At 39.5% G+C, this 14720-nt stretch overlaps 1 protein-coding gene across 1 annotated transcript in view; it reads left to right on the plus strand.

Annotated features, from left to right (window-relative positions):
• Window positions 1–14720, plus strand: part of ipo11 (importin 11) — a 117925-nt gene that overhangs the window by 64461 nt on the left and 38744 nt on the right. Inside the window, exons 22-24 of the mRNA XM_084359230.1 lie at window positions 99–175; window positions 13621–13700; window positions 13798–13878. Of these exons, the coding sequence (XP_084215356.1) occupies window positions 99–175; window positions 13621–13700; window positions 13798–13878 (238 nt within the window). The remainder of the gene's footprint in view (window positions 1–98; window positions 176–13620; window positions 13701–13797; window positions 13879–14720) is intronic.

Here is a 14720-nt window from a genome sequence, read left to right on the forward strand (position 1 = left end):
CTCACAACTTCCCCCATTTTGTGTTTTAATCTCTCTTCATCTTTTGTTTTACTTTTCTTTCTTCCTGTTCTCATCCTTCACTCCCTCTCATCGTGCAGGTTGGTGACTTTGGAGAACAGCCCAGCCATCACCCCAGAGCTGCTGCGAATTTTCCAGAACATGTCGGCTTTGATGGGTGAGCATACACGAGATTTCATTGTGTGCTTGTCTCTCTGGAATTTTGTGTGTCCATGTTTGTACTTCTGTGTATGTTTTCCCTCTTGTGTAATATCATGGTGTTTTGGCTTATCATATAAATTGAATTAGTGATAGGACAGGAGGGTTTCAGGAATAATGCTTCTTTGATGCATTTTGCATAGTTTGGTTAGAATGAGGTCAAATGGATGGCCTCCGGTGTAACAGGGATATGAGTTTGAATGTGCGTGCAGTTCAGAAGAGAGACACAGAAAACATTTCACATCAAAAACAGTCTGTGAGATGGGGAAAAAGATGCACAATCTGAAAGAACAAACCAGCATCATATGATCAAATACTTTCAAATCACAGAGAAACTGAGAGAATGAGGATAGAAAGTTGATGCAATCCATGGACACCGACTTAATTTTCATAGTTGTATCACTTCAGGCTCTTGTAGCTTGTAAAGATCACAGTTGTGGCTTTGCAGTCGCCTCGAGGCATCATGGCCACTACTCCGCGTCTGCAGGCAGCTGTGAGTGGTGGCAGATTGAATGGAACTGGCTGGATGATTTATCACCGGCCTGGAGCATTAGGGACACCTGTGTGTGTATGTGAGTGTGTGTGGGTTTTTTGTGTGCGTGTGTGGCGCCTTCAGTGTGATGATGAACAGTATTGATTTGGTGCCTCTGCACCTAATGAGTGAGTCAGACTAATATGAACACTTGTGTAACCTGATTGCCGTACTGGAGCATTTGATCACATGTGGTGCAGTTTGGGAATCCATGAGACTCAGAGGAGCAAAGGACTCAGGAAGACAGTCACAGATGGCTGAAATAAAGGGGGAAGGATTTGAGGTGGATTAAGGTAAGGGGGAAAGATGCCGAAACTTAACAAGAAGGTGGTGGATGAAAGGGAATGAGTTTAGTAAGTGATGGCAGGAAAATTAATGAGAAGTGACATGAAAAGAAATGTTATATGTTGGAGGTTTGCTCTGAGGAGCTTGGACATCGAAAGATCAGTGAAGTCTTCTTACTGTTATCTATTGTTGAACAGAAAAGGTAAATCGGTACAACCAGTCATGTTGAATTTCAGAGCAGTCACAAACATCACATAGAGATGACAAAACACAACTACTACAGCTACAAAACCCTTGCACAAAGGCATATAAAAAAAAAAGCTTTCTGATTCAATTTAAGGTATGTGTAGTATTCCTCTGTTTCTATAAGCAAGGTGAAAGATGGTCAGATAAAAGTGAAACAAAAGTTGACTAATAGCATTATGTATCCAGTCACAGTCTGACAGCAGGACTGGGAGAACCTCTGTCCTCATTTGCTCAACATGATTGATGAAGATCTGTCAAGTAATTAGTGCAGCGTGATCAGCTGGTGTACCTCGCTGGTTTGATAATAGATCAAAGGAAGAAATTTAAAATTGGAAAGATTGTGAGATTAAGGAACAGAGAAAAATGTACGGTTGTATGGAGGGAATAAAAGATGGACAAACACATAGACGGTTAGAATGATTTGGGGTTAGAGGGTGACAAAGCACAGAATCCAGGATGGAAGGCCTTATAGAAAAGATGAGTTCAGCTGAAGATTTATCTCAGATGTTTGATATGCTATACAGATACCAGCTGAAATTAGAGCTGCATGTAGTTAAAGTAATTTTGCAAGCAAAAATGCCACATTTAATGGTTCTGGCTCCTCAAATGGGAGAGTTGGCTGCTTTTCTATGCACCTGTGCTGGGGATAACCCCTACCTAGAGACATAATCTTTTCCAGTTGTCCGTCTGTTCATCTGATTCTTGTGAACACGATATCTCGGAAACGCAGTGAGGGAAATTCTTCAAATTTGGCACCATTATCCACCTGGACTCAATGATGAACTGATTAGATTTTGGTGTCAACGCTCAAGGTCACTGTGACCTCATGGCAGCCCAGTCTCAGCAACACCATGTCTTAGAAATGCTTTGAGGGAATTTCTTCAAATCTGGGACAACATAATGATTAATTTGTTTGAGTTGTTGATTGCTGTCTGGACAAAACAAGACATTTGCTGATGTCACCTGTGGCTTCAAAGTTTTCTGAGGTTTTAAAGACCAAACAATTTATTTTAAGAAAATAACATGTAGATTAATTCACAATGAAACCAATCATAACTTGAAGCGCTAGCCCAAATTCACAATATATTTGTGAGTTCTGTTTTTTTGTACTTGTACCTGTATTTTCTCTCAGTGATCCAATAAAGCCTAACATGGTACAACTAACTGAATAACATTTCCCTCTCATCAGACCTGGCAACAGAGACATAATATTGCTCTCCCTCTGCCCACGTCCATATTGGTCTACATAGCATCATAGAAATAGCCTCACTTTGCGACCGGATTTTGTTTACTGTTATTATCACGTTATGTGTTTACTATAGAGACATGTCGCATTTCTCTCTTTTCTCCGTATTTCATTCAGTGGAGGTGAGTGTTGCTATTCTTTGGCTGTGACAGACACATTAAAGCAAAGAAAAGGAAAAAGCTTTCACACCTCTCCAAGTCCAAGCTAACAGTATTCCATTAGTAAAGCAAAAAAAGGAAACAGGAAATAATAGGCAAATGCATGGCGGGGATATTTTGTCCCTTTCCTCATTGTTTTGCTTTTTTTGTGCAAGTCTGTTTGGGCATTTTGAAAAATGTCAACTCCATTTACTCACTTTCACTGCAGCATCGTCCAGTGCTTGAACATGTTGAGCGTGTTCTGTTGCTGAACTTACATCATACTCACTGTAATACTGTTTGCCAGTGTCATGTCAACCTTACAAACTTGTCATCTTCTCATATTTAAATGATATCATGTGTCTAAAATCATTTTAAGCTCCTTAATGTCTTTTTAATCTGAGGTGGTAGTCAGCACATCATTAACTACGTCAATGATACAAGTTATATCAGAACGGAGGGAACATTTTCACAACAAGCCCCATTTAGTAGCTTTCAATCATGATCTTCCTTATCAACAATTGTCATGAAATTGTAGATGATCCTTTCATTTTTATCCTTTCTACTATGACTTCTCGACCTTCCCCGCTTAAAAGACGATTTTCAAAGTTTATTCTTTGTCTTCTGAAAAGCAGATGAAAAGATAATTCAAACACAGGATCCATAGCTGTTTTGGAGCTTTAGATCATATCAAGAATGACCTTTGAACCTCAGTGAATCAGAGCTCACCTTTTATCCACCTCTGTCACATCTCCACATTTGTTTTTCTGTCATTAATAGCTTCTTTATCCTCCTCTTGTTATCCCTCATTTTAACATAATTCTGTCATCTTTTGACATCAATACATGTTTTCACCTTTAGCATTGCATCCACTTGTCAGCGCTTGGTACTCTCTCCCTCTCTTTCTTGTTTTTGTGAAAAACACCTTTTCCTTTAGGCTACAATTGCACTTTTTAAGCACATTACTCGCATGGAATATAATTAGGTTGTCAGTGCAAGCGTTTGAGGGAAAATCCAAAGCTGCAGTGATGAAAGATGATAGCTTAGAGGTATGGTTGCAGGTCAGAACAAATTAGCCCACACTTTTAACAACATTTGTCCTTTGAACATGAAAATAAGTAGAGGAACGGTTCGCATACAGCACTCATGCATTTATTTGCATAAATTGATGAAACATTTCAGAGTAAATTAACTTGGCTTTTGTCTTTCCTCAAACTTTGGTCAGTCATCATCTTTGGCTGGTTTTCACCAGAACATCCGGTGGTTCATTTATTTAGACCGCGGAGAGCAGTTGAGGGATGTGGGCCATTGAGAGAGTCTGGCTCAGTATGGTGTCGCAGCTTGCCAGGTGTATGGCCTGGCCTGCCTGATAAAGAGCCCCGCTCCATCACTGCTAAACTGGAGCAGCAAATTCCCTAATTAGAATGTCAAGAGCCTCGCCTTGGCTAAATTGTTAGACTAGCTCTACGCTCTGTATCACTGCCACCACGCTCTGAACTAGGACACAATTCAGCTGCGTGCGGTGTACTGACTAGTGATGATGAAGAGGAAGCAGGGAAGTTTCTCTCCGTGTTGCCATTACGCTGATTAGTGTGTGAAAGTGATCGAGCTAAAGTATCCATTAATTTCTATGCCATTTTGTGTTACTTTGCTGTTTTTTCTCAACATAATGTGTATGATGGTTTCTGTACTGCCAGTGGGGCTCAATCAGAGCAAAGAGCAGCAACATCAAATCAATGCCTCATTCCGACTACACAACTTTTAAAGTCGGCAGATCACTGTGGTGTTCATACTACACAACTTTCTGTCTTGTAATCAGTCTTACAGTCATCGTGGTTTTCACATTACATGACTCATCAGCGACATAAGCTCAGACATTACAAGATCACACACCCGTGACATGACACATGATTGATGCAGTGCAAGCAGTCCAAGTTGTTTGTGCACTGATTTGCAGCAATAAAACAAGGTAGAAAAATAGATTAATAGGGGTGAGAGGATAGATTAAGATCCAATAAAGATTATTTTTACACTGAAAAGGTTAAACCGCCTACTCATATTGTGGTTAGGGTTAGATACAAGAACATGTTGTACAAATACTGAAAAGCTTGTGTGTATTTTGATAGAAACTAGAAAATAGCTTATTGTTTTGCCCACTCAATCAAAATAGATGCATGATAAGACTGGGTTCAGAGAGCTACTGCGGATGACAGCAGAGGAGAGAAGGAGAAAGGAGGAGAGTGTCTGCTCCCATTGGCTGTAGCCCTTTCCTGGTTCCCAGACCTGTCAAGAATTTAACCGGATATTTAGTCTGCTTGAAATCCAGTGGGTGTTGAGGACACGTCACAAGCTGTCAGCTTGCTCCTTTATTGCTTCTTTGAACAGTTCACACATATGGATCATTATTCGATGCCTCTGATCTGGGGCCATTTGGCGGCGATCTCCAAAAACCATCAGCGAGTGGGACATCAGGGCTAGAATCTTGTAGTGTTGGCTTGAAATGGGAAGATGTAAGAAAACACGGGCCTGTTCTTACTGAACTTTGCTAAAGGATCATGTTTAGATGGTAACTCCAGCATCCAAAAGATCTCTTAAAAGTGATCATTTTAACCCAAACCATGATCTTTCCCTTACCCTTACCAACCAACCAACCTAACTAGATCCTAACCACAGCCTTGTCACACTATAAAACATGATTAGTTTGTACAATGTGCACAATACAGAAACCAATCCCACAAGAATAATGCAAGACTATGGTTTCTGTCCAGCATTGACCATGAATATTACCCTAAAACATGGGAGTTAAGAAATGAAGGTCTGTCGCCTTCAATAGCCTTTAGTCTTTATTATTATCTGCTGATTATTTTTTGATTAATAGTATTGTCCATAAAATCCACCAAAAATTGTGCCCTTAACAACTTCCAGACATCTACAATGGTGCCACAATAGCTTGTTTTGTCTGAACAGCAGTTCCAATTTCAAAGATAACCAGTTAACAACGATAAACCCTGGAACGAGTAAAAGTTTGAGACTTTTGTTTGTCCTGAATGACAAATCGAGTGTTTAAACAATTGGTTATTAATTTTCGACCCTCATTTCTGTTCTAATTGTCTGACTTTCTCCATTTTAAGATAGATAAATGAGAAAAGACAGTTTTTACATGACCTTGCTTTAAAGTAATAACAGAACAAAATTGGACAATACAATGCTTTGTTTCATGAACATCCCATCAGTAAGCAATTATTGGTGAAACCAGACATGTCAGACCATCCCACAAAGATCAATGATACTGTATTGAGAGAGCTTTTACCCTCAGCGTTAGCCTGTGAACGCTTTCTGAAGAAATCACTTACATTCTTCAGAATGTGGTCTCGCAGTGGACTGCCCTGCTAATGTGCCCCATGGATCAATCCGGACATCCCCATCAGAAGGCAACCGTTTTATTAAACGCTTACTAACTGGAAGTGAGGCCTGATTACAGCTATCACTGATGTTAGACATATTTGGCCATATTAAAGGCAGGGTTGGAAGAACACTGAATAACACATCCTGAGATTATATAATATTTATAGCACTTGATTTATGGGGATTCTGTGCATTATCCCTTTTGCTTTGTGGTCTAAATCTTAAGAAATATTTGATCTGTTCAATCTTGAGCTGATATTGTATCAACTCAAGTGAGATTTAAGATTTTTCCTACGGTGCTGTGAGGTTTCTGCTGTCTTTTCATTGCTGTAATCTTATACAGGTCTCCCACTAAAGTTGATTGCCACTTCATCGAATCCCTTGCTGAGCTTGTCTCGCTTCTATTAAGCATGATCACTTATCCACGACTTTCCAAAGCCTTGGTCACTTGAGCACCAAAGGGACTTCTCATCTTGCACAGTAGCCATGGCTCTTGTTGGCCGTTTGTTTTGTATGTTTTACAGCGAGTCCTTTGTGTACAGTAAAAAAGTAAGCTGGCTCCTTTGAGCTGCAGGGATACTTTGTTACTCTTAAAGAAGTCTTTAAGGAGTTTTCGATTTAATAAGGTGGCTATGCAGCTATCATCAGCACTCCGCAATAAAACATGGTTTGACTTCACTCCAGAGGTTGTCCTCTGAATAACAATAAAAATGGGAATAGTCCATTTGCCATTTTGTTAAATGCATTTTATGGCTATAAAACCTCCAACCTTAGAGCTTTGCTGAGCTCAAGCTGTTTGTAGCTGGCTGGCGTGAATGTTCTCAACAAGCACTGGCTGTCCTTGTAGCACCAGTGCAGATTTTGGCACAACTTTCTTTTTTGGTGTCTGTTAACTTTCCTCTCCTAACATTGTCAACCCCGTCACATACTGTGAAGCAAAAATTGGGCTGGGAGATGGCCGACATTTTAGCAGTGTCCCCAACAACCATTAGAGGCACGTCAGAGGCCGTTATCGCAGTCGGATGCGAGGCTCGCTTTCCTGTTAATGTTGATAACCGAAGCGGATTGTGCAGCATATGCCCAGGGCTATGAAGGATGTACTGACTAAAGCTTAATCAGGGCTTTAGCAGCTGTTTTTGTGACTATTTGATTATAGCAAATGGTGTGGGTGTGTGTATGTGTGTGTTAGTGTGGGTGGGGGGGTTCTTTGGCAAAACACTCTATTCTGTTTTACTTTAATATTCACAAGAGTTTTCTAACATTTTAGAAAATATTAATACTTTTCAGTGTAAGTTACCTCTATCCAAATCCAACTAAAGATTTAAAAATTACCACATTACACATAACACCCCTTTACCCGTGTCAACAAGAATTAGTGTAATTTAGTTCATAATAAAAGAAGTATTGCAGTGTATTGCAGTACATTGCACAAACTTTTTTTTTTTTTTTACATCTTTGGACGCTGGGTGTGTATTTTGGGATGTGCATGATTTTGCTCAATTTAATTGGTGATAATGAGAAGGGAATTTAAAAATCAAGTTAAATTTGACAACGTTAGGATCTGAAAATGTGATTATTTGTAATAATACAATTTGTTTAAAAAAGTTTAATTGTGAAAATGAAAAAACCAATCCCAGCACATAGCCTAGTGAGCTGATACTTTGGAATAACAATGGTCATTTATCAGGCTTTCACATTGCAGCTGAAAAGAATCAGAAATGCTGAAGTTGGGTCGAGTCACAGTAAATCCACCCGCCTATTGTCTGTGTCGTGTTTGTGTCACATTGAAAAAGTGTGGGGATACTGTATGGGAATGGGAGTTAATTTACTTCCAATTTCCATACGCGGTCTTATTTTGTCAGGGTGTTTGTATTCATCATACATGGACACTTGGGGAGCCTCGGGTTCATTTGCAATAGCGAGGGGAAGAGATGATGAAAGTCTTATCAAGTCCTGGCCTCTGAGCTGGCTGACCTCAAGCCCAGAATGAGATTTCAATTCATTTTTTCCTTTTTATACGAATACTTGGACCTCTCCCTCCCTGTGTTGCTATTATAGGAAACTCTCCTTCTGAGGATATTACTACAGTATGTGCACAGCTTATCAGCAAGGCAAGTAATGACAGTGGTTGTGCTTGTAGTGTTATTGAAGGCCAGAGATTGGAAAGCTGTCATACACATGTATTTGCCTCCCTCTTGCCTTTGGAATAAAAGCAAGTATAGCAAGTGTAACTTTACTGTGAGATAGAAGATGAAGTAGTGTAATCATGTTGCCTCACTCAGATGTGATAAAAAGTATGATAATATTTCCACAGAGCAGTGTGCAGTATGCTCACAGATCCATGTTTGCTTCCTGTAGTCCTTCCTACTTGATTAACAGTTGTCAGTGTGTGCTTTTTGAGATGCCACTTGAAAACAGCAAGATGTTTGTGGTCTGCAGCCCTCTTACTCACTTGAAGATGCTGTATCATTTGTACAAAGAAAAAAATAAAGGTGAATGCATCTAATAGAATGTACAATAAATCCTGAAAACATACAGGCGAGGAATCAAGTAAGATAATGCACAAAAGACTCTGCAAACTAGGACAACACTAACCTGTAGCACTCATTTTGCCAACTGAAATAGACCAACCGAAAAACAAAAACGACCTCAAGTCTGAGGTGTTCTCCTGGGGCTCTTCATCCCAAGGTCGCACTTTCAGGTTCTTACAGTTTCTAATGTGCTTGGGATTTTGGCTTGTAGCTCACATAAACATTCCCTTCCAAGTTGGTGTCACTCTGGGCTTGTGAAATCCTACTGGTGGAATCTCAGCTCAAAGCAATGGTATTCAATGCTGATAAGCTGTCACTTGAGGCTTACTGTGAGAGCTGTTTAGGTGTATGCCACCAGCTGGAGGCCAGCAGTGGCTGAAGGCCTCGTCTTCGTGCAGTCTCTGTCTTTGTTTCAGTTACTCAGTCTGGATCAGGGCAGATTCTCATCACATGAATAAGATTTTTAGATTACTCATACTCTTATCTACCATCTGCTTTAAGCTCTCATGCTTTGTGAAAAATGAAGATGTTAGACTTGACTCAAAGCTTATTACTTTTAAATCAAACCTGAAAGCTTGTTTTGAATCTGCACTATACAGTTTTTTTTCTCTTCTTTTTTGCTGCAAAAAATATTTTGAAATCACAGCACAGGATGAAAAGCTATGAGAGCTGTGTCAGAGTGTTAGCCACATGTCCAGATTATGGTAATTGTATGTAAATAATGTTAATTTACCGGCATGTTTATAATGGAGAAGTTTACGTCATCAGTCAACTTTATTGTCAGCTGGAGAGATATTTGGAGTCTAACACACTAAAATTAATTGGTTATCTATTTACACAGAAAAAAGCATTACATTGTCAGTAAACCCCTCAAAGTATCTCCGCTACGAGGGGGAGGTTGTGGTTGTCTGGCCGGTGAGTCTCAGCAGCCTCTTTGTGAACACAGCTGGACTGAGACTGAAGACACTGAAGACAGTGAATACAGTACCAAAGTGATTTACAGTGTCTTGGACAAGGGTTCTGACTCCGGGAATGACAGGAGAGGACAGGAGTATACTGACAGGCCTGAGCGGGGGTTTTGCTGGATCAGTCCAGCACTGCCAGAAGCCAAACTAGGCAAAAAAAAAGACACTGTGGTGTTGTTGAACTGACAGGACGCTACAGTGACTCACTGTCACTTCTTCAGGTTCGAAGTGAGTACAAGACGAGACGGACCGGAGCTGGCTGGTTAGCATGCCAACTTCAGTAGCTATATCTGCAGCATAATACATAGGCTTTGGTGGCATAACATCAAAACTGCTTTCACATTCACAACTGCTTTTCACATTCATCTAAACTAAAATTCTATCATATTGTGCCTTTTTAAGTGAGAAAAAATGTAAATGCAGCACAGGTGCTGATTATGCAGCCTCTAAGTAAGTTTTAAGAACGATGAGGCACTCACTCTTTCTTCACAGCTCCCATATCTACCCCATTAAAAGTCATTTCTGTGTCTGCAGACACTACAAAGAACCACTATCATTCATTCACCCTCTCTGCTGCTCTGCAGACTTGTCAAGTTTCCCTTGTCTGATGGCACTTTGTGTCCTTGTTCACCCACTGTTAAGCAATCTGTTGCCTTTATAAAAAACGGACAGCCTGGCCTGACCACAGGAGAACATTTTTTGGTAGTGGAGCTTTCATTTGTTTCCTCATGACACTCTACGTTGTAGTACCCCTGCCACATTATTGTGCTCAAAATGAGAATGCAAACAGCGGAACGTTTGCTTTACTGCATATTTGGTGTCACTTTTACTTATGTGACCATTACTCTTTATTTTCTTTGCTTATTCCTGTTTTGCACATATCTTTGTGCCTTTGAAAACAATCATTGTCTTCTGTTATGTTGAATATTCATGTTGGCTGATATGCTGACTAAATAGGCCCCTGGAATACATTAAGTACCTGCACAGATAACAGATGGCAGCATACATTATCTTCATTACCTTACTGTAGTTGGCAGATGGCTGGAGAAAGCATATTGCATGCATCAGCATTAATATCACCTGTATGAACCAGTGTGGTCATACTGGACGCTCCTTTATTGCCACTCGCCACTGACTTCTAATTGTACAGTGCAAACTTTGATGAGTAAACGCTGCATTTAAAATAGGTTTGTGAGGTGTGATGCAGATACAGAAGGTTTTGTCAAAACTTTTGCTTTGGATTTAGGTATTATGTTTGAAATGAACATGTAGCTGTATGTAACAAGACAGTGCCACAGAGGAACAGTGCTATACACTGACAAGATACATGCATTGGAGGTTGCTGAATTGTGAATGAGGGAGAAGTAAGAAGGAGAAAGTGACTCACTCTTTTTTTTTTTTTTTTTTTCAGCATTTTCAACCCAAGTTACCAGTTTTTGTTAATAACTAAGTGCTATTCAAATGACTTTGAATAGCACTTTTGTTTGAACAAATATTTGGTGAACTTGAAAACAACCTTTTTTCTTGTGATCATTTAAAATGAAGCAATGCTTTTAACCTCTCTTCACATCGAGCAATCAACCAAACAATGATTTTTTTTCTCTTCCCAGAGTATTTCATTTGAACAATATTTACAGGCACTATTAAAATAGAAAATTAGCGCACCAGTAGCGCACAAGAAAAAAGCTATTTTTGATATAATAAAATAAATCATGATATAATTCATACTTCTTGAATCATCCGATGGCGCTCACATTCATCTTGGAACTCCGTTGGGCCCTGACCCCTTTGAAGAAAGTTGTTGTAAGAGGAGTTACTGAATTTGAACGTCTTTCTTTACTAAACATCAAAATAATGTTTAAGTTATGTTCGTATTCATAAATCCCCTTTACATCCATAATATCTGGCCCCTGTATGCATGCACTGCTATCCTGGGTTTTGGAAATAGTTAACCTGTCAACTTGTATGAAGTAAACAACTATTCTAGGTGTTAGAGTCAGCTACACTGTCGGCCCATATTACTCTCAACCTATTCATGCAGATGTTGGTCTCGGTGTATGTATAGATGCTGTTTGTGCAGATGTGTGTGTGTGTGTGTTGGGGGTTTAGTTCCCATCTGTCCTTCTTCCTGAGGAACTGTGTCTAAGTCCCCTCTTATTTTCTTCCTCACCTCTCACCTCTGTGTGTCTAATGTGTAAGTGTTTGGGTCTGTATATATACTTCCAGGTCTGTTACTGTGTCAGCTTATGTTACTGTCACACCGAATTCCTACCGTGTAAATGTTAGTTATGGTGTAAAACTCTTCTCCTTTTATATTTTTCTTCTATGTTGAACCCTACGTTTGCTCCCCAGCCTGGCAAGATACTCTCAATGCTTTAGAATTTGGCTAAATTTGCAAGCTTTGTCTTTTGTCCTTCTCAACACATTTGCTCGTAAACACGATGCACAACATCACATTGTATTTCTGAAGTGCCTTTTTTTTCATTCAACCTCCACTTTCGACTTGAACACCAAACCTATTACACAACTGATCATGTCAGTGACGGTTGTTTCCTCTCTGCTCCATGGATCAAGAGGCCATTTACAATTAGAGCCACGGTAGAGCAGTGGTGTCAGGTGTGCATTTACGCACACTTGACGGCCTAAGTCAATTCTTCGCACTCCAGCCTCAAGTGTATGATTGTCTGCAAATGGTCCAAAATGTGTTTGTTAATGTTACCTTCGGGACATTTTTCATCTTCATGCATTTCTATACAGTATCTTTACAAAATGTCTCAACTTTTTCAGAGTGAACTGTTTTTGAGGTTACACTTGCTGAGGTTGTTGGAGCGTATCTGCTCTTTTATGATAAAATGTCCCAGCGTCTTCTCTTTTACAGCATTGTTGTCCTCTTGAGTCTTCATCGCTACTGTTGCTTTTATCTCTAGGCTATGGTTCTATTTGAATCTTGTTTGAGTGCAGCCTCATACATCATAACCTCTGTCCCCTGCTTGTTAAGCATAAAGTCCAAAAAATGCACCTAAATGTGAAAAAATACATGTATATACACCAAATCCATGGGTCTCATCCAACACTGATATATGAGGCTGTGCTAGGTCTGCGTTAACATGAACTAAGACGGCAAAGGTCAGAAAAACATCTGAGACAAAGTAGGAAATATTTAAAGCTAGGATAATGATGTCGCAGAGGCAGTAGCATGCTTAATAATTTAGCTTGTGGTTCTTTTTAATAGATCTTCACAACATCACACTATTGCTGTCTGATAAGCAGCCACTTGCCACAAAGCTTTTTCTGCAGTGTACACTTGTTGCATCATAGATGTGTTGAAAAAGATGGTGGAGAAAAAAAAAAAAAAACTCTTCCAGCTCTAATCACCATGATAAGTCAGTTTTGTTTCATTTTTTGTGTCGGGTCAAACTTTCTTCGGCATGTAAGAGCAACACTCGATGCCGTCTAAAGGATGCTTTAATAAAACATCAGAAGGTTCCCTCTGCAGAGTGAATAAATGATTATCCTTGAAGGTATTTCACTGATGTAACAATACTTACTCTAGCTAAAGTTGTACACCATACTGTACCAGTTTGGAGTGAGTTTATCATCTTAGGTGGAAAAACAAAAGTTTGTAGTGAGCTTATCGTCTTAGTTGGAAAAACAAAACGGATACCAAACCTTTTTTCCTAGACATTTAATTGAATTATTTTGTTAGTGCATGGTGCCAAGGTTTAATTTCTTCTGCACTGATATCAAAGATTATACAGACTATACAGTTCTACAGTTTTCAGTCACAGTTAATGATTTTCTTTCTTTAACCGCAACCTATGAACACTGAACCTTTCCCAAAGCAAAGTGTTTGATGATTACTCTCAGCAAACAAAGCCAGTAAGACCATCCATCCAGTATGCAATTCAGTCTAAATGTGTTCAGCAGGATCATTTATCAAGTGTCTTTGTCCTCCCTCACTGCCCGCCTCTGTATTCCTCTTCCTGCATGCATCCATTAACTCAACCCTTTTCTCTAACTTGGTGAAGTCTAACATACATCTGATGTTCTGTTCCAGAGTTGAGCTCCGAGAACCTGCGCACATGCTTTCAGATCGTTAATGCCTACATATACTTGTCTGCCACTGAGTTCCTGCAGGTGAGACACGAACACACACTGACACAAACTCACATGTGTTGTATACAATTATAGATATATATATTTATATATATATTATTTTATTTTTTTCTCACAGAACTATGCAGAATCATTGTGCCGCTCCTTCTGTGATCTGCTGAAAGACATCACGAATGAGGGACAGGTCCAAGTACTCAAGGTACTGTCACTCCATCCCTCTCACACACAGAGTTAAATTCTTTTTGTTTATTCTCTCTCTTTCTTTCTTCATGGTTCACTTTTCTTCCTCCCTCCTTAAGTTCAACCACGGTGTTTGTTTGGTCTGTCTGTGTGGCCTGGATCATAGCAGGTGCAGCAGAAGAGGCATAAAGTGCTGTATACTCAGACACATGCACATAAGCAGACACAGACAGTGCTGCCTGTGACTTGACACCGGATTATAATGCAAGAGGAGCTTTGGTATTCTCAGTTCTAATAAATTATTTGAGACCGTGCTACAGAGGGCACCTCAAACAGGCTTCTCTTCATCTTTGTCTGGCCAGCTTTCTTTTATATCTGAACATCAAAACAATTTGGAAGAAAAGATAATTGGGCTGCTAAATAAACAATACAGTTAACTTCATCAGAGTTTTTTTTTCAGAAAGTTGTATCTTCACAACAAATGTTTTTTATGACAGATTTCAGTTTGGCATCTGATCACATAATAGCACCAAAACTGCTCAGATAAATCTACTTAAACTCTATCAACCGAGCGCCGATATCAGCTTTGGTCTCGATGGATCTAAGTGTCTGTTGACCATAAAATACTCCTAGATTAGTTCTTAGTTAGAGATATTGTCTTATTACGGTTTGAGTCCCTCAGACTTTAGTTTAAGGGCTGTTCTGTGATCAGCCATGCGCAATTTAATAATAATGCAAAATGAAATCCAGCCTCAGGATTTTGGCATATTTCTCCCTCAAAGATAATTAGCTGTGATTGTGATTGTTTTCATTAATGGCAAATGTATTTAATTTTCAATTAGATGCTATCAGCATTGAGCT

Source organism: Pagrus pagrus (genome assembly GCF_965226575.1).
Source record: "Pagrus pagrus genome assembly, chromosome: 8".
Classification (NCBI taxonomy): domain Eukaryota; kingdom Metazoa; phylum Chordata; class Actinopteri; order Spariformes; family Sparidae; genus Pagrus; species Pagrus pagrus.